Source organism: Scyliorhinus torazame, chromosome 7, assembly GCF_047496885.1.
Source record: "Scyliorhinus torazame isolate Kashiwa2021f chromosome 7, sScyTor2.1, whole genome shotgun sequence".
Taxonomy (NCBI): domain Eukaryota; kingdom Metazoa; phylum Chordata; class Chondrichthyes; order Carcharhiniformes; family Scyliorhinidae; genus Scyliorhinus; species Scyliorhinus torazame.
The window spans coordinates 134,545,525-134,572,914 of record NC_092713.1 but is presented as its reverse complement, the minus strand read 5'-3'; the positions used below and the strand labels follow the sequence as shown (position 1 = coordinate 134,572,914).

The 27,390-nt window shown below is 49.7% G+C and overlaps 1 protein-coding gene across 2 annotated transcripts in view; it reads right to left on the bottom strand.

The window, feature by feature from the left end:
• Positions 1-27,390, bottom strand: part of ddr2a (discoidin domain receptor tyrosine kinase 2a) — a 268,687-nt gene that overhangs the window by 78,130 nt on the left and 163,167 nt on the right. For both annotated transcript variants that reach the window (XM_072511516.1, XM_072511517.1), the window contains one exon: positions 18,326-18,434. In XM_072511516.1, coding sequence (XP_072367617.1) covers positions 18,326-18,410 — 85 coding nt within the window. In that variant the 5' untranslated portion in view covers positions 18,411-18,434. The remainder of the gene's footprint in view (positions 1-18,325; positions 18,435-27,390) is intronic.

The window sequence follows — 27,390 nt, the reverse complement described above, 5'->3', positions numbered from 1 at the left end:
CTAGTGATTCAAAACAAACCTGTTGGACTTTAACCTGGTGTTGTCAGACTTCTTAATGTGCTCACCCCAGTCCAACGCCAGCATCTCCACATCATAGCTTTAATTGAGGCAGGAAAGTGAGTGGGTGACCAACTTCGAGCCTTATTGTCATTTAGCTTTTTGAATTAAACTTGCAAAAGTTTTATTGTGCCAGTTATCTATGTCTAGTGGTGGTTTGGTTTGGAAAATTTAATTTGGAACCATTGAGCATTTCAATAAAAGTCTGTGACAAATTTATCTCTCACTAGACCGGTAAATGTTTGAAATCTCAGTTTGGAACTATGCACTGGATAGGGTTCCTGTTTGTGCACTCAAAGAACAAAGAACAAAGAAAATTACAGCACAGGAACAGGCCCTTAGGCCCTCCCAGCCTGCGCCGATCCAGATCCTTTCTAAACCTGTCGCCTATTTTCCAAGGATCTACTTCCCTCTGTTCCCCGCCCGTTCATATATCTGTCTAGATGCATCTTAAATTATGCTATCGTGCCCGACTCTACCACCACAACTGGCAAAGCACTCCAGGCACCCACCACCCTCTGCGTAAAAACCTTTCCACGCACATCTCCCTTAAACTTTCCCCCTCTCACCTTGAAATTGTGACCTCTTGTAATTGTCACCCCCACTCTTGGAAAAACCTTGTTGCTATCCACCCTGTCCATACCTCTCATAATTTTGTAGACTTCAATCAGGTCCCCCTCAACCTCCATCTTTCCAATGAAAACAATCGTAATCTACTCAACCTTTCTCGATTGAAAGGTGTGCATCTTTTGTCTCACAGGTAATGGGATCATTCTGCCACTGTGTATGTTATTTGAGAGTGACAGCAAGTTGCTCTATAACAACAACAGTTTGCTCCAGTGTCATAGCTGGCTGTTGTGCAGAGATAAGAGGCTTCTTATAAACCAACACTTGCAAACGAAATGTCTGAGCATTCAGCATCTTTACTGTCCTGAATCTGGTTGCACACTCAGGAGGTAGAGAAAGCATAGATTAAAATGTGAAAATCCTGAATTTGCATTCTGCCTGCCACAGGCTGTCCTGTGGACCCTCTCACCCAGGACCACCTAGTAAAGAAATTTGCTGATTTGGCAAGAACTTCCCTTTTCCCACTCTCATCTGTCAGAAATTCTATAAACCGTTATACATTGTTCAGTGATGTGTAAACGGTTTGTTTTAACAGCGATCATAGTGATAACTATTGCTCTAGGAAAATAATTTTATATCTGTGAAATGTCTCCATTATGGCCAATTACTAGATTTTTGAAACTAAGTTTTGTTAAAATCTTTTTATAGTTTATTTACATTATTTCAGTTTCCACCTTGGGTCAATGCTCCTATCTTTATCGCACTCTCTGGAATTTTTTGAAAAAGTGATTTGATGATGAGTGCATTTCTTTCTGGCTGACTGTCTATGAGAATTCTTCAACGCAATTGGCTGCTTGGCCAGCTTGCTGATATCACTGCAACCCATACTGGAAATCCCCATTAAGGAATGCTACAATCCACTGCATGGTGAGAGAGGTAACGTTCTTTTTACAAAGATTGAGTTTGGCTTTCATCAAGTTCTCTTGCTTTGCTGCTGCCTGCAAAATCCAGACCTTTGTGTGAGTCACAAGTTCAGTCCTCCATTGAACCGACCAACTAAGTGGAAGTTGTGCTTCCTAAAACCAAATGATACGCAGAGAGAATATTAGATAATTGTTTCTTCCATTCATTAATTCAATCAAGGGGACTGATCACATTGCAATCACTTTAATCCCACCCAACTCCCTCAACTATTTTTAATATCTATGCTTGTTGCAGTGCCATACTTCTCACTGAAAGTATCTGGAAAGATCAACACATAGTTTTTGATTAACTACAAGTCACTCATATGATTGCAAAGGAATGATGGGGTAGAACTATCTTTTTGCAATAGTGTCAATTGAAGTCAATAGGGATAACAATGGGGGAGAGATTAAAATAAGTTATCAATTCACTGTTACCTATTTTGCATTGTCACACAAAGTGACAATCCACCGCTTCTTTCGGCAGTAAAGTTGCATGCATAGGGTGAAGTTACTCATCCAGGACATTTGGTAACCATTACTGCTTGTGCCCAACTCTGCACAGGCACTTATCTTTAAATACTACTCTCATTGCCAAGTCATCATTGGTGCTCAAATCGTAGAATTCCTACAGTGCAATAGATTTCAATAGATTTCTTGAAAGCAGTGTTAGCTGCTATAGAGATACCATTTGACGTGAGTTCCTCCTTTGGTTGCATTACTTATATTTGTCAAATGCATTCTAGCGTTGCTATTGTTTTTAAAAACACAATGAGTGATAAGGTAATGTAGAATTTGAAGACAAGTTACATGTTGTTAGAAACCCTTATTTACTCTGGCGTGAAGAAATGACAAACTTCAAAGCTCAGCATATGAAGGCATCTTCCTCAGAGTGGCAAACCCCAGGAGGTCCATTGGTACTGTTTGAAAACGTCTCCAAACAAAACAAGTCTGTTTCTTTGAACACTCATGATATTCTTTATGGCAGCGAAATACAATGATCCACAAGAAAAAATATTAAAAGTTCAAGAACATCTCAGCATTAAATCTCCCCTCTGCTGAGGTGGCGCAGCAGGGTTGGGGGAGTACTGTTTTATTTTGAAAACAGAATCCTTGGCTTGGTGTTGGGGCAAAGCAAGCCGAGTCGAATCCGACAGACATTACACAATCACCGCGCTTCCGAAGTGTATTGGGTTTATTTTCATTAAGTTGTCAGGCTCATGAGATTCAGTCTGGAGTACATTTCAAGTTGTCACCTCCTCTGCCTTCCCCCAGCACTTCTAGTATACAGCAGTATTCTCGGTGCCTGCGCTTCGACTACAGACCCATGGATTGGAAGCATGTATAGGTTACAATATGATGAAAGAAGACTTTCAGCTTTGAATACAAAGGATGGAAAAGTACTAGCCTCAATTCCACCCTGACTTTATAGCTGTTTGGTACAGTCCTAAACCAATACTGTAGATCTTGGCAGCAATGTGGGAAAAAAGCAGCAAGATGAATGGTCTAATTGTTTCCCCAATATTTACCATTTTACCACTGGCTCCAACACACGCACATTATCATTAGAGTCGGCTAATGTGTATCATATAATTCAAGCAGAGAGTCAGTTTATGTCAGATATTACAGCTGGACTTTGAGAAGCAAAACAGAGGGTGTCAATAGAAAAACATATTTATATTCCAGAAAAGAAACCCTTGAATATCTTTTTGATGAAACAAATGACATTTTTCAGCCGATGCAAATTTTTTCCCAATGAACTTATGGTGCTTGGAAGTGCTTAAGCAAATGAATTTGCCATTTTTCTGCTTATACGTGCACGGAATCTAGCACATTTCACATTTTTTGAGACACACAGTAGTCTCGAAACAGCATTAACAAAAAAAATAACACTGCCAAAAGGAGGGTGTTGCCATCTTCTGTGGAGCTCCACAATCAACTTGCTATTTGGATCCAACATAAATGGCTCAAACTACAAAAGGTTCTGCTTCTGAGGCTTGAGCACAGAACCTAGCCTAACACTCCAGCTCAATATCAAGGGGGTGCTGCACTATCGGAGGTGCTTATTTTTGAATTAGATGTTAAAAGCTGGCCTGCCTTCCTGCTCAGGTACAAAAGTAGTGCGCAGGGGAATGCCAATGCATTCTATGGGTGGGGTTACTGGGTTATGGGGATAGGGTGGAGGTGTGGACCTTGGGTAGGGTGCTCTTTCCAAGAGCTGGTGCAGACTTGATGGGCTGAATGGCCTCCTTCTGCACTGGAAATTCTATGAAATCTATGAAATCTATTTATATGGCCTTCCGGAAGGCTGTCTCTCATGAGAGGTTGTTACCTAAAGCTGAAACTCAAGGAATTGAAGGCAAATTGTTGACCTGGTTAGGAAACTGGATGTGTGAAAGGAGACGGAAATTCCAGAATCATGGGCAGGATGTGATTAATGGTCTCTCCGAGGATCTGTTTTGGGACCTTAACTAGTCACTGCATTACTTAATCACTTAGGTGATGGAATAGAAAGTCACGTATACAAATTTATTGATGATCCTAAAATAGATATCATTTTAACCAGTATAGATGGAATTACAACGAGATATTGATAGATTAAGTAAAAGAGGCAAAATTATGGCAAATAGATTTCAATGTAGGCAACTGTAAGGTCGTCCAATTTTGACTGATAAAAGATAGAACAGAGTACTTTCTAAATGCTGAAAGGTCAAAAAAAACTTTAAGTGGGGGCGGGGACAGATCATTAACTTGTCATGAGCAGGGACAGAAAAAAGTCAAAAATGATAATGGAATGCTGGTCTTTATATCTCTAGAAACAAAAGGGAGTAGATGACATGCTTCAGCTATACAAAGCGCTGGTCAGACTGCACCAGCAATACTGTGAGCAACTCTGGACACCACATCACATGAGGGGCATATTAGCCTTGGACAAATTCAGCATAGACTTACCAGAATGATACATGGACTTAAAGGAGATAACACAAACCATTCTCTGGAATTTAGACGGTGATTAGATCAGCACTTTCAAGATATGAAGGGGAGCAGATAGCATAAATTGGGAGAAAGTATTTTTGTTAGTTTGGCAATTTAGGACTCGGGGACATAGAACATAGAACAGTCCAGCACAGAACAGGCCCTTCAGATAGTCCAAATATTAGGATGCAAACTTACAGGAGTGAAATTAGGAAACACTTCTACATTTTGGAATGCTGGATAAGTTGTTAATTTTAAAACTGAGATTGAAAGATTTTCATTCACCAAAGTTACGAAGGGTTAAGGAGCAATGCCTGATATACAGAGTTAGGGCGCGGTCACATTGAATGGCTGAACAGGCTTGAGGGATAAATGATTGACTCCTGTTTCCATGATCTATTCCTAGGTTGATCCTAAATGATCCACGCCCTGGGTCTCTATGTTTCTAGGTGGATGTAATGACTCATTTAATGGCTCATTTAAATATGCAGATCTGGATCTCGCCCAGCGAGGGATCTGTTGCCGGGCGGAGCGAGTCGGGTGACTTGCGATAGCCCGGCGTGGAGCCCGATTTGGAACTCTTGCTTGAATCACCCACTGCGCCTGAATCCACGCTGGGCGCAACACAGTCGCTGAACTGTGCCCTGTAAAGCTGTTTCGAATGTTATGAGATTGGGAACGCCATTGTATCGAGTTGTTTTCTTCCTTTCTAATCAAATGCACTACCAGTAATAAACTGAAAATACACAGAATACAATTTAAGCACTCTCTGATTGTCAAACCTTATGAGAATTTGATTACAAAGGTTCCTATGTTGTATCATGGGTATCTGTTTGCACTGGAACAGATGGAGCTGCTAAGATGCATGGAAGGTAAAGTTTCAACAAATCTCCTTATTTTCCAGCATACCTTTGCTAGCATACTGTTTAGGAGAATGGTCATTGTGAGGTTCTTAAGGAAATTGGGTTTCCATATTTTCAGCCAACTTCCTCTAATTGGCTCTGCCAGTGAGAAATGTTCCAAGAGTAAGGGATAAAGGGGGATCTGGAAATATCATACTGGTGTCGGAGGCTATTGTTTTGTGGCCATTCTGTGATCAGATTGTCACCTCCTCATTCATCAGGCTATGGGATTTGATAATAGGCCTTGGGTTGCATTCTCCATTGCTCGACGGAATCAGAGAGATCTGCAATCGGGTGGAGAATCCAGCGTTGTCACAAAAACGGGATAAGCACCCAGCACCAATCCATTTCCGATGCTCCGGCCCCCCACTGGCAGCGGTATTGAGGTTCGCGACCAGCGCCAGCGGGACGATGCTGACCATTTACAACCCATTAAAGGGCTGGACAACAGAGTCTCCACACCTGCCTGATTCTACGGAATTCCCACCTGGGATTCATATGGGCATGGGTTGGTGCAGGCATTTGTCAGCGTAGTCCTGGTGCGGTGGACATCCTGGTGGGCCAAGAGGTTAGGTCTGTAAGGTAGGTGCCATCAAAGTGCATTGGAGGGCCCCCTCTGCCCCACAATACAAATCCTTCCGATCCCACCCCCACCAGAACCCCGCACCAGAGGCCCCCACACAGACAGCCCACCAGAGACCCCCACCAAAGATTCCCGAGAGCCCACCAGAGCCCGCACCAAAAAATCCCCCATAACAGAGACCTTCCCATAACAGAGCACCCCCTCCCCCTCCCCCGCCCCCCCCCCCCCCCCCCCCCGCCCCCCCCTGCCCCTAGCAGTCGCCCCTACCTGGAAGCTGAAGAGCAGTCCAGACAGAAACAATGAAAAAAATCGCAGCTTTAAAACTAACTTGTCCCTTACAGCTGCTGCCTCAGGAAGAGACTGCAGCTGCTGTAACTTCCTAGAAAGCAAAAACCACATCACCAGGCTTTAAACCCCCTCAGATCCCTTGATCCGCAAGGCTTCTATTCACATCAAAGAGAAATAGCTTTTACTAGGCTGTGATTGAGAGATTCCAGACAGCCAGATGTCTGGATTGTTTAATTTCATTTCTCTTCACTCTTGAGTGGAACACAAGTACCCAGCTGTGACACCAACTTAAATGTTTGTAAACATCTAGCTCTGATTGACAGCTCATGATCACCTCAAAAACAGTTAAGTGATTTCTGCTGAGAAAAAGAGCAAGTCTCAGGTGGGCTTTCTGTTATGGAGGTCTCTGGTGGGGGTGTTATCAGCTGGGGAGTGTGAGGGGGGGGGGGTGGTTAGGTCACCCTTGTGAATGTGTTCTGTGGAGGAGGGACAATTTCTGTGGTGCGGCCGGCAGGATTTGCGTTGCGTGGGGGAGGGAGGCCATCCATTGGACCTCACTATCGCACCGCCCGCTCAAAATGATGGTCCAATAGCAGGATTCACGATTCAATCCCTTGCGGTGCCCACCATGCATAAGTGTGCATGGCAAGGGATAGTGAATCGCTTCTGGGCACCGCTCCCAGCATGAGCGCAAATCAGAGGCGATTCATAGGGCAGGATTCTCCGATTTTGAAGCTATGTCCGGACGAAGTGTCTGGGTTTACGACGATAAAATCAGCAAGGCTTCAACACCGATCCTCAGCCTGGTGATAGTCTAGCAGCCACGCCACGTAAAACGCACGGCTTTCCCGATATAAACACCTGGAGAATTGGTAGGTCCGTGGCCGTGAATGTGCATGGCAATGACCTGCAGTGGTCGCGATGTACAACATGGTGCCAGCTGCGCGTGGACCCGACCTGCCAGATAGTGACCCCCTGGACACCCCCTTGCCAGCCCCGGGCCACCTCTCACCAGTCCCTCCAACCTTCGCCGAAGCCCCCCTGCCCCCCACCATGGCTCCACCCGACTGTGGCGGCGCTGGACACAGTCCGAAGCCGCCACGTCGGGTTCACGAAAACTGAGAGCACACTTGTCCCGTGCTGTTGGGAACTCGGCCCATCGGGGGCAGAGCATCGGGGGAGGACCTTCAGGTAACGTCCTGAGGCCATCCCAACGGCGTATGGCATACTCCTCGATGACGCCGTTCTGGACGGGGCGGAGCATCAGAAAACAGACACCCTCGATTCGGTCATTAACAGGGATTCTCCGCCCGATTGCCGATTACAATATCGGCTTCGGGCAACGGAGAATCCTGCCCATTGTCTCCTAAACGGAGAATCCAGCCCAACTTTCTCTAGATGGCCAAAAGGTGGGGCGGGATTCTCCGCGAACCGGCGGGGCGGGCCACTCCGGGGCCGAGATGTGGCGTGAACCACTCCGGCGTCAGGCAGCCCCGAAGGTGCGGAATCCTCCGCACCTTCAGGGGCTAGGCAGGCACCGGAGTGTTTGGCCCCACGCCAGCCGGCGCAGAAGGGAATGGCGCCACGCCATCTAGCGCTGAAGGGCCTCCGCCAGCCGGTGCGAGTTGGCGCATGCGCGGGAGCGCCAGCTTGTGCTGGCATCATCCCAGCGCATGCGCAGAGGGGTTCTTCTCCGCACCGGCCATGGCGGAGGGTGACAGCGGCCGGTGCGTAGGGAAAGAGTGCCCCACGTCACAGGCCCACCCGCGGATCGGTGGGCAAATATCGAGGGCCAGGCCACTGTGAGGGCTCCCCATGGGGCCAAATCCCCCCGCGCCCTCCGAGGACACTGCAGGCCGCCCGCAGAGCCAGGTCCCACCGGTGCGGACCTGTTGTGATTTACGCCGGCGGGACCTGCCGAAAACGGGCGGCCACTCGGCCCATCGCGGGCCGGAGTATCGCCGGGGAGGCCGCTGTTAGCGGCTGCCGACCGGCGCGATTCCCGCCCCCGCCAAAACCCCAGCGCCGGAGAATTCGGCAGCCGGCAGGGGCGGGATTCACGCCGCCCCCCGGCGATTCTCCGACCCAGTGGGGGTTCGGAGAATCCCACCCGTGATTTGTAGGCTTGGATTGCCATGTCATCTGTCAAATCATGGCTGGAATTCTCTGGCCGTTCGGAATCTCTTTTCCCACCAGCAGCGCACCCCTGCCTGTGGGTTTCCCGGCGGCATGGGGTGGCTTCAATGGCAGGAAGAAAGAATTCCACCACCAACAAACGGTACACTGTCGAATAACACACGGCTGGGGAACTGTAGAATCCTGCTCGATGCTCAGCATTTCAGTTTAACTGCATGGATAAGTAAAGGAACTCACTGTGTACCTCTCTTAGTGCAGCTGCCGAGACACTAGAGCTGCAGGCACTGTGAATGGGCTGGAAACATTGCTAGGCCCCCGAACATTCTCTGAGGAAATAGCTCCCCCTGTCTGGAAATTGTGGGCTCAGGACACCCAGTTGATCCTGACACCAGGTTCCTGAAGCTCAAAGCTCCTGCCCATGGAATCAGAGATTTATTGGAAGACATCTAATGGATGACCTGCTCAACATCTTTGTGTGGAATTGGTGGCTACTGTATGAGAACGGAATTCATGTGACCGAATATATGAGGTTCATATCACTGTGATTTGGGATATCTGCAGCTGTTAGCTAATTATTGGTACTGTCCTAAATTGGTTCTGCCAGCAAAATGCCAGGTCCGCTGCTCACTGGCAGGGGTCAGCACCCATTCCTGTCCCAGTGACAGGTCTTCTTCCATGATGATGAAATGTAGCCTATTAACTCTGTTCCCCTCTCTACAGATGCTGCCTGATCTCCCAAGCATTTGTTTTCAGATTTCCAGAATTTGCGGTATTTTGCATTTGCATTGAAATTAATGCAAAAGTAAGCTATTCTGGACCTGTTGTATTGTTAAAAATCAATGCAGCACTAACTTTTCTTCATAAAGGTTGATTTAACTTCAGAAGTTGCAGCTTTACTGGACATACTGGCGAACCCAGATACTGGGCTGCAGATACAGTGCATGAGTGAGACGCCACAATTTCCCCATCTGCTAAGTGCCTAATCTAAGCCCGGCCACTTAACAAATGAGGGAGAAACAGTTTACTGAGTGGAGGAAGGGAAGATTCAGACTGTGAATCAATGCAGGCTGCAATCTTACACATCTCCCAGTGGCCAGCTTAGAGAAGACATACCCGTAATGAATGACCTCCCATAACACTGCCATTCATTAATTTGGAGGTAGGGGGTGAATGGGTAGGTGCTTCAGAGATCATTTACAGTCACATTGTCCCAGTGTCCGCGTGAGTCTCACCCCTGTGCTATTATCAGGTATTGCAGTACCCCAGAGGCTGAAGACCATTGGTTAAACCTAGGAGTTTACGATTGGCTGTTTGGTATGTAGCTCCGCCCTGACAGGTGGGGTATAAGAACCGGTGCCGTCCCAGCAGCCCTCGTTCTGTACCAAAGCTGCTGGGGAACAGTTCTAGTCTATTAAAGCCTTCAGTTACGTTACTACCTCGTCTTTAATTGTAATTGATCATGCATCAACCCCCACAACCCAAAGATGCGCAGGGTAGGTGGATTGGCTACGCTAAATTGTCCCTTAATTAGAAAACAAAATTGGGCACGTTAAATTTATTTTAAAAAGTTAACTTACAGGGACCTGAGAGGTGGCGTAGCACTCAATGAGTTTAGTTATGATGTCTCCTCTCAGTATGATTAAAGTCTGCTGTTTACTGCCCAGTTTCACAAATAAAGAAGGGGTGACTTGGACAAGATAGCAAAAGACTCTCTGGCTGTCTTACTGCATGGTTACATGATTGGAGAAATATTTTGCCATCCAATCCTTGCCAATGAGAATGCTGTGCAGTGATGCTTTGGTGATTGGCTTCAATTTACGTGGCCCTGCCTAAGATTATACCTCAGAAAGTCGCACCAACTCTGGGTACATGCTCGGATGCGGGTCTGGTCTTATTTAGCCAGACTCACTTTTAACAGGAATTCCAAGTATGAAAACACAACCGCAGAAAATTCCACAGCTACGAAGTGATGAAAATAGCAGGCAATCACCAGGACCCGAAGGTGGAGGAGGATTTTAGCTGCTGATGTGTTTGTGTTTCATGTGTTTTAAAGTTTAGTTTCTCACACCTGCATGGAGAAATGCCAGTGGAAGATGGAATCATATTTTCACTGCTTAACATCACAGTGACAATGTGACACGAGGAGCAGCCTCAGTTCAATATCCTGTTCTACGTTAACTGCAAAAATACTGATCTTATTTCATGTTAGAAATGTACCAGATGTACCAAACACAAAGGGTTGTCCTGGCAACTGCTTAAAGAAAATATCCCAATGCTGAGCCTGCTGGTTAGCCATCCCTTGGGAACTTTCCTGTCAGTTTCATTTCACAGGATCTCAAGGTAAGTACGGATGAGGCCCTTTCACCTCCTCTTATTGCGTTCATCTGAAAGAATCTACCAGCTTCTTCCAACACTGCATGCAGTTCTCCATTAAATGGCTCCAAAATGTAGTCTTTGTTACTCTACCAAAGTTAAGGCGCACGATCTAACGGAAAGGTTTCTAAGTGTGGTACCGAGTGGGAATTGCCGGGTGCTTCCTGATGGCTGACTCTGTGAGGTCGCCACTGGTACCAAACGTCAATGAGGGACAGTAAAAATGCCCCACGGGCTTCACATCAGAAATGACTGTCCCACCAGCTGATTCACCTGGATCACCCCCGGCAGCTCCGCGCTAACGAGGGGGAGCAATTCTTAAACCGATGCCGCAGAGCAAACCCCAGATAGGACACAGCGATGCCGCAGCACAAACCTGCTCCACGATTCAGAGATGCCGACCTGGCCAGACTATTGGACGCTTTGGAAGCCAGACGTGATACCCTTTTGCCCCGAGGAGGTCGTAGAGTCAGCCACACGGCAGCCAGTACCACCTTGGACGCAATGGCAGCAGTCGTCAGGGAGTGACACCAGGAGGGCCACCCAGTGACGCAAAAGCTCAACAACCTCCACTGGGTTGCAGGGTGAGTTGGCATCGGCCCCCTGGCACTGGACCCACCTGCTACCCCCCCACCCCCGATGACCCTGCAGTTGGCACTGCACCACCCCCGACTTCCCCCACCGCCACCCCCCAGGCATTATACTGCGTCTGTGCCCCAGCACACCCTGGCACCCGTCAGCACACCCCACCCATTCCCAACAGCGGTGTCCATGCCTGTCCCCACCATAGCCACCCCCCTGTGCGTTGCATGAAGCATGCGGCTCACAATGGTCTTGCACAGTCCCCGGCCTTTGTAATGGCGTCATTAGCCAGGAACTCACCTAATTCCCCAACAGCCAACCCATCATTCTGGGGTGTTCCTCGAAAACAGCGGGGATCTCCGACTGCCCCTAGGAAGCATGCACACAAGTGCAAGATCTTGAGGTGGTGGTCGGGCACAAATTGAACGTTCGGGGAGTGGAACCCCTTCCTGTTAATGAAGGGCTCTCCCGGACCACAAGGTGCACGCAAGGCGACGTGCGTGCCATCTATTACCCCCTGGACCTGGGGCATCCTGGAGATGGCTGAGAATCCTGCTACCCGGGCATGTTGGTGGGCTTGGTCCAGGTCCCATGCAAACATGGAATCCGTGACTTCATGCCTCACCCCTTCCCAGCCCAGGGTTGACCCCCCACCAAAGGAGGAGTTAAGCAGCCATCTTCAAAATCGGGCAATCAGCACTGGGGCCCCGGTACCCCTGCGCTGATTGCCCGATTTTGAAGATGGCTGCTTAACTCCTCCAATCCCCACAGCAGACACTGCGAGCTTCACGTTTTAAAATAGGTGTGCTATAGGGCGCCCGCGCGACCACTCGCTGGAGAGCCGGTTCGATCACGGGAGACCGTTCGATAGTTAATGAGATGGAGATCGGCCTTAATTGGTGATTATTCGTTACTCGCCACGTTGTGACGGGATCCAGATCTCACCAACGGAAGCAGGTCAGTTAAATTGGAAACTGATCGGCGCCCAGCACGGTTCCCAATTTCGGCCTCTCCGACTGCCCCTAGGAAGCATGCACACAAGTGCAAGATCTTGAGGTGGTGGTCGGGCACAGATTGAACGTTCGGGGAGTGGAACCCCTTCCTGTTAATGAAGGGCTCTCCCGGAGCGAGGATTCGCACCCGACCCGGCCGTTAGATCACGCCCAAGCGGATTGTTATTTCAGAAAGCGCCAACTCCTAAACAAATCTCAAATATGCTTTTCATTGAGTTGAAGCTGGACCCCTCTTTCAGGGCACACCTAGAAGTGGACAGGGTCAGGGGCAGGGTGGCGGAGGGAGAGCTGAAGGGAAATATTTATTCTAGTAGCGGCACATACACATTTGCCTTTGCTTCTTGACAAAAGAAGCAAATATAAACCTGTGTGGAAAGTAAATTAAATTGTGATGAAATAGATATCAATATATATGATTCTAAATAAAAAAGTAAATATTTAAAATGCAATGATCAGACTGCATTGAAAAAGAGGGGAAAAAAACCTTGGTGCATAGAACCTTTGCCAAAACTGAAAGGTCCAACTTTTGATGAAGAGTTTTGCACTCGAAATGTTAATGTATAAACAATGGCCGGAAATCTGCAGTTGTTGGAATTCTCTGTTCGTGCCGGAATGGCATTCCGGCCCGTGGGTTTCCCGGCAGTGTGGGAGGCCTCCTATGGGAGAACCCATTGACAAGTGGTGGGAGTGGAGAGTCCTACTGCAAGCGAAGGGCCTGCTGCCGAGAAACACGTGGCTGGGGGAGCGGAGAACCCCGCCCAATGATAATCCTGACCTATTTCCCAACATCTTCAGGTTTTATTTTAGATTTTGTTTGTCTAGTTCAGTTTAGCCTGTCTAATTCTGCCATCCTGGTAACTAATGAAGTCATCGAGTCATCACATCAATCTCTGTTAACTGGACGAGATGTTGACTTTGTACATTCGTCTAAAATTGGAAAAGCTGGCCATAACCTATCAACAGAAACTGGGGGCATTAAACGTGTTCAGGACTTCAGCAGCACTCTTTCCTGCAAGACTGCTTAATCTTGGGAAATCAAACAAGAAAAGGGTCATTTAACATCATCTGTCGAGATTCAACAGGCTAAAGTGGTTTGCACATCTGACCTGCCCATGGCAAGTAGATAGCTGACAAAGAGCTAATTTAGCAAGAGCAGCATGAAATAAAGAAAAGCTATAGGTCGGAATTTCCATTGTCTGCACAGAGTGCTGGCGGAGGCGAGAAAACTAACGTGCAGCCCGCAGACTGGACAGCCAGCTTTCCTCACCAGATAATCCACTACTCTGTGCAGAAATAAGTCTGCGGGATTGGCCCGTGCTGTCACGGAGGTGGGGCAAGGCTGGAAAAAATGGCAACACCAGGAATCCCAAGATCGGGGGTGCCAATTTAACATTAGCATCATTGCCACAGTTCTGCACTCCCGGCGAACCCGGGCACAAAATCATGGCAATAATGTTTCTTTAAAAGTTTCCTTTTTGGTGAAGGGACATGTTTGTGTATTTCAAGCAGAATGCAGCGTGTTAAAAGTCAGAGGTAAATACTCCCTGAGAGGCCAGGCTGACAGGGTACAATTCACTTTATTCCATACTAGTCACAATAATCATTCCTCTTCACTCCTCACAGCATCTCCTTCCCCAAACTGCTTCCAGGTCGGGGTTTATATTCTGTGGGGAGCTTCTCCAATTTGGAGGAAGCTCCGCCCCTTAGTCACCTGACTAGTTCATACGCTGAGGTGTAGGAAGGGAAGCGGATGCTAGACAAGCTCTGTCCCTGTAGGGGGTTGTAACACCCCTCCCACCCCGCCCCCAAAGTCTGGAGAAATGCCCATATCGGAATCCGTCTCACTGTCTACGCCATCACTGGCCGGGTCCCCCGGCGTCTTGACATTCAACAGGAGGCAGAACAGGCGGGTGGGGTCCAGTTTCCTCACTGGACTCGGGGCTCCTCCTTGGCCGTACGGTGGATGGAGTCCAGGTCCTGCGTGGGATCTCCGTGCCATGTGCCGGTGGTTCTTGGTCACGTTGTCGGAAGTGGTCCAGGTGGCTGTGTGTCTCTGCGCCCTGTACCTGGATTACGAAGGAGACTGTCCTCGTCATGCAGAGGACTGTCCCAGGGATCCATGTGACTCCGGTCCCAAATGTTCCTCACATAAACCCGCCACTCCCAGGGGTGCATCAGGACCGCCAGTAAGGCCTTCTGGTGTTCCTGGCATGGGGTGGAACTGTGAGCCACCTGTCCGATCTCGGTATCCAATCCAGACCACCAAACATAGCTGTGTGCCAACATTTTCATCTTGGACCATATGTCGGACCCTCGACAACTTGGGGTCGGTCTGGGTCCATTCTTGGATATGAGCTGCCATTCCCGTGTCATGTTCCATCTCAGTGGGGTGTCCATTTAGCAGCAGTGTCACACGGATAGATGCCGTTCGGGTGTCAGTTACACAGAGCAGCAATAGTTTTGGCACCTCAGCTTCCAAGTCTTCCAGGAAATGGGGGAGAAATGGCGACTCGTCTGTGCCAGGGGATAGCGCTCTCACATGATCAGACGGAGCCTCATTCCTGGCCTTGGTTATCCACTCGATACTGGCGCCTGCCATCTGGGACACTGGGTCGGGAGAAGTTCCGTGGTCGTTCTGAGGTGAGTCGCAGCGGAATTTGCAGGACCTGCGGTGACTTCCGACCTGGAACTTCCCGGCACCTCGCTTCTGGAAGTTGTTGTCTTGGTGACGCCCACTGTTCAGGACCGCCAAGATCCTGGTGTTCCTGGAGCCCGTGGTCAGCGCTTTCCCGAGCGAGCGCTATGTCAGCGGCCCTGTCAAGGGTCAGGAGGGTCTCCAATAGCAGCTTTCATTGCATCTCCCCGTCCTGAAGTCCGCAAACAAAGCGATCCCGCAGCGATTCAACAAGGGCAGCTCCGAACTCGCAGGGGGCAGCAAGTAAGTGCACCAGGTATTCCCCAGTGGATTCCACCGGCTTCTGCAAAGCAGTGTGGAAATGGTACCATCGGAACATAATCGGGGGCTGTGGATTTAGGTGTTGGCCCATCCAGTCGATCAGCATGGTAAATGACAACCCGTCCGGCCTGTCTGTGTAAGTCATGTTCCTGATTAGTGCATAGATTGGTCTGCCAACGGTAGTCAGTAAAGTGATGGTCTGTCACTGGTGATGGCAATTTGCAGAAAAATAGTTGAAGTCTTTCGACGTACTGGTCTGAGTCGCCGTCAAAAGGTTCAAATTTACCTATGTATGCCATGCCTCCCGGCTGGAGAGCAGCCTCCCGAGGTAGTTGAGAAATGGTCCAAGTTCGCAGCACTTGTCGCTTATGGCAGCTCCACTTCATCCTCGTCGCCAGTGTTGTAGAAGGAGGCGAAGACTCCATGAGAGGCCAACTGACAGGGTACAACTCACTTTATTCCATACTAGTCACAATAATCATTCTTCTTCACTCCTCACAGGGTCTCCTTCCCCGAATTGCTTCCAAGTCGGTGTTTATATTCTGTGGGCAGCTCCTCCAATTGGGAGCAAGCTCACCCCCTAGTTACCCGAGTAGCTCATATTCTGAGGCAAATGCAGGCTGCAATTCTCTGAGCTCCTGCTGCTTCTGGACCTGGTGTGTTATTCTGTATGCTGGCTGCCTATTCCGGACTTTGAAGCTTGGACTATGGCAAGGGAGAACGGTGCTACGACCGGTTGGATGTAGGGCAAGGGGAGCCTGTTGCTGCTACTGCCAGTTGCTTGCAGGGGAAAGAGAGGAGAAAGTGCTTGCCTACCTGCAGTTGCCAAGCCTGGAACACGTACTTGTTACTGGCTGCCTCTCTGCTAATCGGCTGGGAGTGGAACACAGGGCAGATTTTGGTTGGCCAGCTGCTGGGCTGAAAGTGGAGGACAATGGACTCGCTTTTGCAGTTTTGGACCGAATGGTGTCCGGAGACCAGATTCTGGAAATGTGAGAGCAGCAGTGCAGTGACCCAATTGACTCTGTGTACTGTTTATACTGATGTTTCATAGAATTTACAGTGCAGAAGGAGGCCATTCAGCCCATCAAGTCTGCCCCAGCTCTTGGAAAGAGCACCCTACCCAAGGTCCAACTTCCACCCTATTCCCATAACCCAGTAACCCCACCCAACACTAAGGGAAATCTTGGACACTAAGGGCAATTTATCATGGCCAATCCACTTAACCTGCACACCTTTGGACTGTGGGAGGAAACCGGAGCACCCGGAGGAAACCCACCCACACACGGTGAGGATGTGCAGACTCCGCACAGACAGTGACCCAAGCCGGAATCGAACCTGGGACCCTGGAGCTGTGAAGCAATTGTGCTATCCACAATGCTACCGTGCTATCGTGTTGGTTTTGTTTTACTGTTGGGGGATAGTCTGGTGATTACTGTATTTTTGTTGTGTATTTGTTTTGTGTTTAGCGGCTGGGTGCTCGCCAGTTGTGGCCCCCGTTTCTATGCACTGGGGTTTGAGGGGTCCTCCCGGAGCTAGTGAGAGCGAAGAGTAATCTCTCTCTCTCTCCTTAACTGTGTGCTGCCTGTGCGTTTCCGGTGGACTGTGCTGCTTGTGGGCACCTGGCCACCGATGTCGGCTGTTCCTGGAGCTGGGGGAGGGGGGTAGCATGCGCTGGCTTGAGTGTTGGCGGCTTTGCCTTATACTTGATTGTTTGTTTGGTTTCTTGTGATTGCTCTATATTTTGTCCTTTTTTTTGGAAAGGGTGTTCTCTCTCTCTCTCTCTCTCTTCCACCATGCCCCGTATCGGTATGTCCTTTTCCAATGATCTGCGCTGCTCGTTTGGATGTCTTTCCACTGATGTGGGGCTGCTGTTGGGGCAGGGGTATTCTCTCTCTTACACCATGTCCTGCACCGGTGTATCCTTTTCCGGTGGTCTGGCATGCACGTTTGGGCGCCTTTCCACCAATGTGGGGCTACCATTGGGGCCAGGATGGGGCCGAGGGGGCATGTGTGTATGCTGGCTTGACAGCTGGTGGTTTTGATTTTGGTGTTTTGTAAATGCTTTTAGCACATTACTGATTTTCGTGACTGTATTTCACATGTTACTCTTTTGTATTCTTGAGTTGTCAATAAACTTAAAGGGTGGGATTCTCCGTAGCCCGACGTCGATATCATAATCGGCGATCGGGTGGAGAAGCCATTCTGACACACAAATCGGGGGCGGCAGTAGTGACACCAGTCTTTGAGTCTCCGCCCCCTCCAAAATGGCGTCATCACGTCAGGCTCCTGTTATGCCCATGATGGGTCGGGTTCCAGACCGCGCGGCTGACAGTTGATCTGAGCGATCCAGAATCTGGTCAGGATCCACGCCGCTGGCTGGGGGGGAGGGGGCTTCCACAAGGTCTAGGTGCCGCTGGTTGGGAGGGGCTTCAATGAAGTCTAGGGGGACTGGTGGAGGGTGGCCAGGGGTTGTCCTGTGGGGTTTCGCAAACGGTGGGTCGAGTCCGTGCGTGGCCGGCGTCATGCTGCACGGTGCAACCGCAGCCAGGAACCCAGCCATTCTCCACCCAGTTTCGTCGCGGGAGTCAGGAGTTTCACCCAGCGCTGCTGCTAGCTCCTCACTGGTCTCAGAATCGGTTAGGTGTCAGCGCCGATTTTGGCATCGTATAACGTCGTGAAATGGAGAATCCAGCCCATGGTATTTGTAGGAGGGGAAGCAGACGCTATACAAGCTCTGTCACAGCTCTGTCCTGTAGGGGGTCGTAACGCAGTAGAACATAGGTTTTGAGAAGTTAAAATGTTTGGCTTCATTGGTTTGTAGCGTCATCTCTCAATTTAACAAATTGTGAACCCATATACACGTGCTTAATCCAAAGACATTTTTTCCAGACGCATTACATCATTCACATTGCTGGTTGGCACCTTACCTGGATTTACTTGGGCACTTGCAAGACCAAAGCAATGGAGTAGCATCAACAGCAGATGCATAATTGGACAGGAAGTGGTGGCCATCTCAGGTGAGTAGGTTTTCCCGGGCTGAAAAGAGAGTCAGAGTTAGTGCCGAGCTGCAAATGAAGGTAAGAAGGTAAGTAAGTGATTTTTACTCATTTTTACTTTTATTACCTTTTCAAATTGTGTGTGTGTGTGTGGGAGGGGGGGGGGGGGGGGACTGAAGTGACATCACAGAAAAGCTGTGACCTGAGTGGCTGGTTGGGAATCTACACTAAATTAAAAAAATTAAGCATTGGTAACTAATTAAACATAATTACTTAATTATAATTTAGAGGGGTATCTAAGCCAGAGATCGGAGAGTACTATATTGAGCTTTCACATTTATATTAGAAATCTAGTGCTAGGAAACAGATAGTTAACAGTAACTTTTAAAAAATGTTTTAACTTTAATTTACTAATTAATTGACGCAATGTCAGTCAGAGGGGTGCAGTGCTCTGACTGTGCGATGTGGCAGTTCCGGGAGGCTTCCAGCGTCCCGGATGGCTTCATCTGCAGAAAGTGCACCCAACTGGAGCTCCTCACAGACCGCATGGTTTGGTTGGAGCGGCAATTGGATGCACTTAGGAGCATGCAGGTGGCAGATAGCGTCATAGATAGCAGTTATATAAATGTCACAACCAAGGTGCAGGCAGAGAAATGGGTGACCACCAGAAAGGGCAGGCAGTTGGTGCAGGAATCCCCTGTGGTTGTCCCCCTCTCTAACAGGTATATCCCTTTGGATACTGTTGGGGGGGAATAGCCTAGCAGGGGAAAACAGCAGCAGCCAGAGCAGTGGCACCACGGCTGGCTCTGATGTTCAGAAGGGAGGGTCAAAGCGCAGAAGAGCAATAGTAATAGGGGACTCTAGAGTCAGGGGCACAGATAGGCGCTTTAGTGGGTGTGAAAGAGACTCCAGGATGGTATGTTGCCTTCCTGTTGCCAGGGTCCAGGATGTCTCCAAACGGGTAGAGGGAATCCTGAAGGGGGAGGGCAAACAGGCAGAGGTCGTTGTACATATTGGTACTAACGACATAGGCAGGAAGGGGCATGAGGTCCTGCAGCAGGAGTTCAGGGAGCTAGGCAGAAAGTTAAAAGACAGGACCTCTAGGGTTGTAATCTCGGGATTACTCCCTGTGCCACGTGCCAGTGAGGCTAGAAATAGGAAGATAGAGCAGCTAAACACGTGGCTAAACAGCTGGTGTAGGAGGGAGGGTTTCCGTTATCTGGACCACTGGGAGCTCTTCCGGGGCAGGTGTTACCTATATAAGGACGGGTTGCATCTAAACTGGAGAGACATAAATATCCTGGCCGCGAGGTTTGCTAGTGTCACACGGGAGGGTTTAAACTAGTACGGCAGGGGGGTGAGCACGGTAGCAATAGGTCAGAAGGTGAGAGCATTGAGGGAGAACTAGGGAATAGGGACAGTGTGGCTTTGAGGCAGAGCAGACAGGGAGAAGTTGCTGAACACAGCGGGTCTGGTGGCCTGAAGTGCATATGTTTTAATGCAAGAAGTATTACGGGTAAGGCAGATGAACTTAGAGTTTGTATTAGTACTTGGAACTATGACCTGGTTGAGGGAAGGGCAGGATTGGCAGCTAAACGTTCCAGGATTTAGATGTTTCAGGCGGAATAGAGGGGGATGTAAAAGGGGTGGCGGAGTTGCGCTACTGGTTAGGGAGGATATCACAGCTGTAAGACGGGAGGACACCTCAGAGGGCAGTGAGGCTATATGGGTAGAGCTAAGGAATAAGAAGGGTGCAGTCACAATGTTGGGGGTTTACTACAGGCCTCCCAACAGCCAGCGGGAGATAGAGGAGCAGATAGGTAGACAGATTTTGGAAAAGAGTAAAAACAGGGTTGTGGTGATGGGAGACTTCAACTTCCCCAATATTGACTGGGACTCACTTAGTGCCAGGGGCTTAGATGGGGCAGAGTTTGTAAGGAGCATCCAGGAGGGCTTCTTAAAACAATATGTAGACAGTCCAACTAGGGAAGGGGCGGTACTGGACCTGGTATTGGGGAATGAGCCCGGCCAGGTGGTAGATGTTTCAGTAGGGGAGCATTTCGGGAACAGTGACCACAATTCAGTAAGTTTTAAAGTGCTGGTGGACAAGGATAAGAGTGGTCCTAGAGTGAATGTGCTAAATTGGGGGAAGGCTAATTATAACAATATTAGGCGGGAACTGAAGAACCTAGATTGGGGGCGGATGTTTGAGGGCAAATCAACATCTGACATGTGGGAGGTTTTCAAGTGTCAGTTGAAAGGAATTCAGGACCGGCATGTTCCTGTGAGGAAGAAGGATAAATACGGCAATTTTCGGGAACCTTGGATAACGAGAGATATTGTAGGCCTCGTCAAAAAGAAAAAGGAGGCATTTGTCAGGGCTAAAAGGCTGGGAACAGACGAAGCCTGTGTGGAATATAAGGAAAGTAGGAAGGAACTTAAGCAAGGAGTCAGGAGGGCTAGAAGGGGTCACGAAAAGTCATTGGCAAATAGAGTTAAGGAAAATCCCAAGGCTTTTTACACGTACATTAAAAAGCAAGAGGGTAGCCAGGGAAAGGGTTGGTCCACTGAAGGATAGGCAAGGGAATCTATGTGTGGAGCCAGAGAAAATGGGCGAGGTACTAAATGAATACTTTGCATCAGTATTCACCAAAGAGAAAGAATTGGTAGATGTTGAGTCTGGAGAAGGGTGTGTAGATAGCCTGGGTCAGATTGAGATCCAAAAAGACGAGGTGTTGGGCGTCTTAAAAAATATTAAGGTAGATAAGTCCCAGGGCCTGATGGGATCGACCCCAGAATACTGAAGGAGGCTGGAGAGGAAATTGCTGAGGCCTTGACAGAAATCTTTGGATCCTCACTGTCTTCAGGGGATGTCCCGGAGGACTGGAGAATAGCCAATGTTGTTCCTCTATTTAAGAAGGGTAGCAAGGATAATCCAGGGAACTACAGGCCAGTGAGCCATACTCAGTGGTAGGGAAATTACCGGAGAGAATTCTTCGAGACAGGATCTACTCCCATTTGGAAGCAAATGGACATATTAGTGAGAGGCAGCATGGTTTTGTGAAGGGGAGGTCGTGTCTCACTAACTTGATAGAGTTTTTCGAGGTGGTCACAAAGATGATTGATGCAGGTAGGGCAGTGGATGTTGTCTATATGGACTTCAGTAAGGCCTTTGAAAAGGTCCCTCATGGTAGACTAGTACAAAAGGTGAAGTCACACGGGATCAGGGGTGAGCTGGCAAGGTGGATACAGAACTGGCTAGGTCATAGAAGGCAGAGAATAGCAATGGAAGGATGCTTTTCTAATTGGAGGGCTGTGACCAGTGGTGTTCTGCAGGGATCAGTGCTGGGACCGTTGCTGTTTGTAGTATATATAAATGATTTGGAGGAAAATGTAACTGGCCTGATTAGTAAGTTTGCAGACGACACAAAGGTTAGTGGAATTGCGGATAGCGATGAGGACTGTCAGAGGATACGGCAGGATTTAGATTGTTTGGAGACTTGGGCGGAGAGATGGCAGATGGAGTTTAATCCGGACAAATATGAGGTAATGCATTTTGGAAGGTCTAATGCAGGTAGGGAATATACAGTGAATGGTAGAACACTCAAGAGTATTGAAAGTCAGAGAGATCTAGGAGTACAGGTCCACAGGTCACTGAAAGGAGCAACACAGGTGGAGAAGGTAATCAAGAAGGCATACGGCATGCTTGCCTTCATTGGCCGGGGCATTGAGTATAGAACCTTAGTTAGGCCACACTTGGAGTATAGTGTTCAATTCTGGTCGCCACACTACCAGAAGGATGTGGAGGATTTAGAGAGGGGGCAGAAGAAATTTACCAGAATGTTGCCTGGTATGGAGGGCATTAGCTATGCGGAGCGGTTGAATAAACTCGGTTTGTTCTCACTGGAACGACGGAGGTTGAGGGGCGACCTGATAGAGGTGTACAGAATTATGAGGAGCATAGACAGAGTGGATAGTCAGAGGCTTTTCCCCAGGGTAGAGGGGTCAATTACTAGGGGGCATAGGTTTAAGGTGAGAGGGGCAAGGTTTAGAGTAGATGTACGAGGCAAGTTTTTTTACACAGAGGGTAGTGGGTGCCTGGAACTCGCTACCGGAGGAGGTGGTGGAAGCAGGGACGATAGTGACATTTAAGGGGCATCGTGACAAATACATGAATAGGATGGGAATAGAGGGATATGGACACAGGAAGTGTAGAAGATTGTAGTTTAGTCGGGCAGCATGGTCGCACGGGCTTGGAGGGCCGAAGGGCCTGTTCCTGTGCTGTACATTTCTTTGTTCTTTGTTCTTATTACCCCTTCTAAACCATATAGTGCCATCGCAAATTCACCTTATTTTTATCATGTGTAAAACTGTAAAATCTCGCCTTCTCTCATGAAACTGATGCAACATATGGACTGTGAGTTTAAATTGCTCTCCACAGTGATGGGGATTTTCTAGTCCTGCTAAAGTCTACGGTGTTTTGTGCACTGCATTGCCAGTGAACCCGTCATGGGAGGGCAGAGGTCGACCTTGGCGGGATCGGAAAATCCTGCTTGCTGAAAGGGTGGGAAAATTGCACCCATGGTTATTTACCTTATCCGCTACAACTTATTCAACAGGACAGGAGCGATACACCAGGAGTTAAAAGAAGAAGGGGAAGCGCTGGTAGAAGAGTTGAAGGGTAAATGGGAGGAGGAGCTGGGGGAGGAGATCGAGGAAGGTCTGTGGGCTGATGCCCTAGGTAGGGTTAATTCCTCCTCTTCGTGTGCCAGGCTCAGCCTGATACAATTTAAGGTGGTCCACAGAGCGCACTTGACGGGGGCGAGGTTGAGTAGGTTCTTTGGGGTAGAGGACAGATGTGGAAGGTGCTCAGGGAGCCCGGTGAACCATGTCCATATGTTTTGGTCATGCCCGGCACTGGAGGGGTTCTGGCGAGGTGTGGCGGGAGCAATATCTCAGGTGGTGAAAGTTCGGGTCAAGCCAAGCTGGGGGCTAGCAATATTTGGAGTAGTGGACGAACCGGGAGTGCAGGAGGCGAAAGAGGCCGGCATTCTGGCCTTTGCGTCCCTAGTAGCCCGGCGAAGGATCTTGCTAATGTGGAAGGAGGCGAAGCCCCCCAGCCTGGAGGCCGGAATAAATGATATGGCTGGGTTCATAAAGTTGGAGAGGATTAAGTTCGCCTTGAGCGGGTCTGCGCAGGGGTTCTACAATCGGTGGCAACCGTTCCTAGACTATCTTGCAGAGCGCTAGAGGAAGGTCGGTCAGCAGCAGCAGCAACCTTGGGGGAGGGCGGGTGGAGGGGACGTCCTGGGAGGGTGGGGGAAGGGGGGGAAAGGGGGGACTGCCTGGTAGGGTGGATGAGCAAGAGATAACATGAAGGGTTGGGGAAACTGGCACGTACAGGTGAGGGCCAGTGTACAAAGCTGTGTAAATATATCATTTTGCCATGTATATATGTTGCTCTGCGCAATTTCTCGTTTTTTTTTGTTACCGGGGGGGGGGGGGGGGGGGGGGGGGGGAGGAGGAGGTTATTGTTTGTCAGGGAGAAAAATTGTGTTAAAAAACTTTCATAAATATATTGAAAAATAAAACAGGACAGGAGCGATGTGATATTCATCATCTGAATGTGGAATATGCTACAATCACTTGAAAGTATCAGCCATTGGTAAAGTTTTTTTTTAAATGACCGTCTTGCTACTTTTTGCTGTTGGTTTCTTCTTATGTCTGGGCAACATTTCTCACTATTTGCCATTTTTAAGAGTGTGGTATTATAGGTATTACGGTACCTGACAGGCTAAAGCACCATTGGTGGAAACTGTATGCTTTCTATTGGTTAGAGTGTATGGTAGCTCCGCCCTGATAGGCGGGGTATAAGAACCCGTGCCGTCCCAGCAGCCCCCATTTTGTACCTGAGCTGCTGGGGGAAACATCTAGCTTATTTAGGCCTTCAGTTGGACTACAACCTCGCTTTAGTGGTCATTGATCGTGCATCAATTTAATAAGCTAGTTTTTTTAAGAAAAGGATGGAGCTCCGAATCAAGCCGGAGTGTCTGGAACTTAGCCTCCACGCGGCGAACTCAGCGGCAATCTTTAAGCACTGGCTGGCGTGCTTTAAAGGGTATCTCGAGACGGCCGAAAATGCATCCATGGGAGAGCAGAAACTGCACGTCCTGCACTCAAGGTTGAGCCCGGAGATTTACACCCTCATCGAGGAAGCGGAAGACTTCGATGCAGCAATAGAGCTGCTAAAAGGACACTATATTCGCCCGGTAAACCAGGTCGACACCCGGCACCTGCTTGCAACAAGGCGACAAACCCCTGGGGACTCGCTGGAGGAATTCTACCGGGCACTCCTGGTGTTGGGCAGAAGCTGCGGCTGCCCGCACGTTTCGGCGAGCAAACGCACAGTACTCTTAGTCCGGGACGCTTTCGTGGCAGGTATGCTATCATCACAAATCCACCAGCGCGTGTTAGAAAAGGACACCCTGGGTCTCAGGGAGGCACGGGCCCTTGCAGGCTCCCTGGACGTGGCCTCCAGGAATGCCCGCGCTTACCTTCCCGCCCGCGCGGCAGCCCCCTGGGCAGCGTGGAACCCCTCCGCGGCCGACCCCGAGTCTTCCCCCATTCCCACACAGGCCTGTGCTGCAAGGCGGGCTTGCAACCCCGAGGGACCCCGCTGCTACTTTTGCGGGCAGGCCAAGCACCCCCGCCATGGCTGCCCGGCCCGCGCATCCACCTGCAAGGGATGTGGCAAAAAGGGCCATTTCGTGGGGGTATGCCAGACCCGGGCGGTGGCCGCGGTCTCCGGCGGCGAATGCGGACCGCAACCACAAACTTATCCACGGGCCCCGTGCGGCCAGCGGTCACCGCCACCTCCATATCCCAGAGACACATGCGGACCCCGGGCACCGCCATCTTGTTCCGTGGACGCCATGTTGGAGGGATGGGTGCCGCCATTTTGTGCACCCCCAGCCATGTGCGACCAATGGGAGATGCCATCTTAGATGAACCCTCAGGACCCCAGCTCGGCTGACCACACACTGCCCGAACAGAACTCTCAACTGCTGCGATTGGCCTCGGTGACTCTGGATCAGTCTCGGCCTCGAACACTCTCAACTGCTACGACGACCGTATTCATCAACGGGCACGAGATGTCCTGCCTAATCGACTCTGGGAGCACGGAGAGCTTCATACACCCCGACACGGTAAGGCGCTGTTCTCTCCTCACCCAGCCCGTTAATTAAAAAATCTCACTGGCCTCCGGTTCACACTCAGTGGAGATAAAGGGGTTTTGCTTAGCAAACCTCACAGTCCAGGGAAGGGAGTTCAAAAACTTCCATCTCTACATCCTTCCCCACCTCTGCGCGGCTATACTCCTGGGTTTAGACTTCCAGTGTAACCTTCAAAGTCTGACCTTCCAATTCGGCGGCCCTATACCCCCCTTACTGTCTGCGGCCTCGCGACTCTTAAGGTCGACCCGCCTTCCCTGTTTACGAACCTCACCCCGGATTGCAAACCCATCGCCACCAGGAGCAGACGCTACAGTGCCCAGGACCGGATCTTTATTAGGTCAGAGGCCCAAAGGCTACTGAGGGAAAGGGTCATTGAAGCCAGTAACAGCCCCTGGAGAGCTCAAGCAATGGTGGTAAAGACCGGGGAGAAGCATAGGATGGTCATCGGCTACAGTCAGACCATCAACAGGTTTACGCAGCTGGAGGCGTACCCTCTACCCCGCATACCCGACCTGGAAAACAGGATCGCGCATTATAAGGTCTTCTCCACGGTGGATCTCAAGTCCGCCTACCACCAGCTCTCCATCCGTACTAGTGACCGCAAATACACTGCCTTCGAGGCAGATGGGCGGCTCTATCACTTCTTAAGGGTTCCCTTCGGTGTCACCAATGGGGTCTCGGTCTTCCAGCGCGAGATGGACCGAATGGTTGACCGGTACGGGTTACAGGCAACATTCCTGTATCTCGATAATGTCACCATCTGGGGCCACGACCAGCAGGACCACGACACCAACCTCCGAAAATTCCTCCAGACTGCAAAAATCCTTAACCTTACATACAACAAGGATAAATGCATGTTTAGCACCGACCGTCTAGCCATCCTCGGCTACGCAGTGCAAAATGGAGTTATAGGTCCCGACCCTGAACGCATGCGCCCCGTTATGGAGTTCCCCCTCCATCACTGCTCCAAGGCCCTGAAACACTGCCTCGGGTTTTTTAGCTACTATGCTCAGTGGGTCCCCAACTACGCGGACAAGGCCCGTACCCTGATCCAATCCCCAGTTTTTCCCCTGTCGATAGAGGCCCGCCAGGCCTTCAGCCGCATCAAAGCAGACATTGCAAACGCCACGATGCCGCTATCGACGAGTCCCTCCCCTTCCAGGTCAAGAGCGATGCGTCCGACGTAGCCCTGGCGGTCACCCTCAACCAAGCGGGCAGACCCGTGGCCTTCTTCTCCCGTACCCTCCATGCATTCAAAATCCACCACTCCTCAGTCGAAAAGGAGGCCCAGGCCATAGTAGAAGCTGTGCGACATTGGAGGCATTACCTGGCCGGCAGGAGATTTACTCTCCTCACTGACCAACGGTCGGTGGCTTTCATGTTTGATAATGCACAGCGGGGCAAGATAAAAAAACGACAAGATCTTGCGGTGGAGGATCGAACTCTCCACCTACAACTACGAGATCTTGTATCGTCCCGGGAAGCTAAACGAGCCTCCTGACGCCCTGTCCCGCGGCACATGAGCAACCGCACAAGTGGACCGCCTCCGAGCCCTCCACGAGGACCTCTGCCACCTGGGGGTCACTCGCTTTTTGCATTTTGTCAAGACCCGCAACCTGCCCTACTCCATCGAGGAGGTCAGGACAGCCACCAGGGACTGCCAAATCTGCGCGGAGTGCAAACCGCACTTCTACCGGCCAGAGAAAGCGAACCTGATAAAGGCTTCCCGTTCCTTTGAATGCCTCAGCATGGACTTCAAAGGCC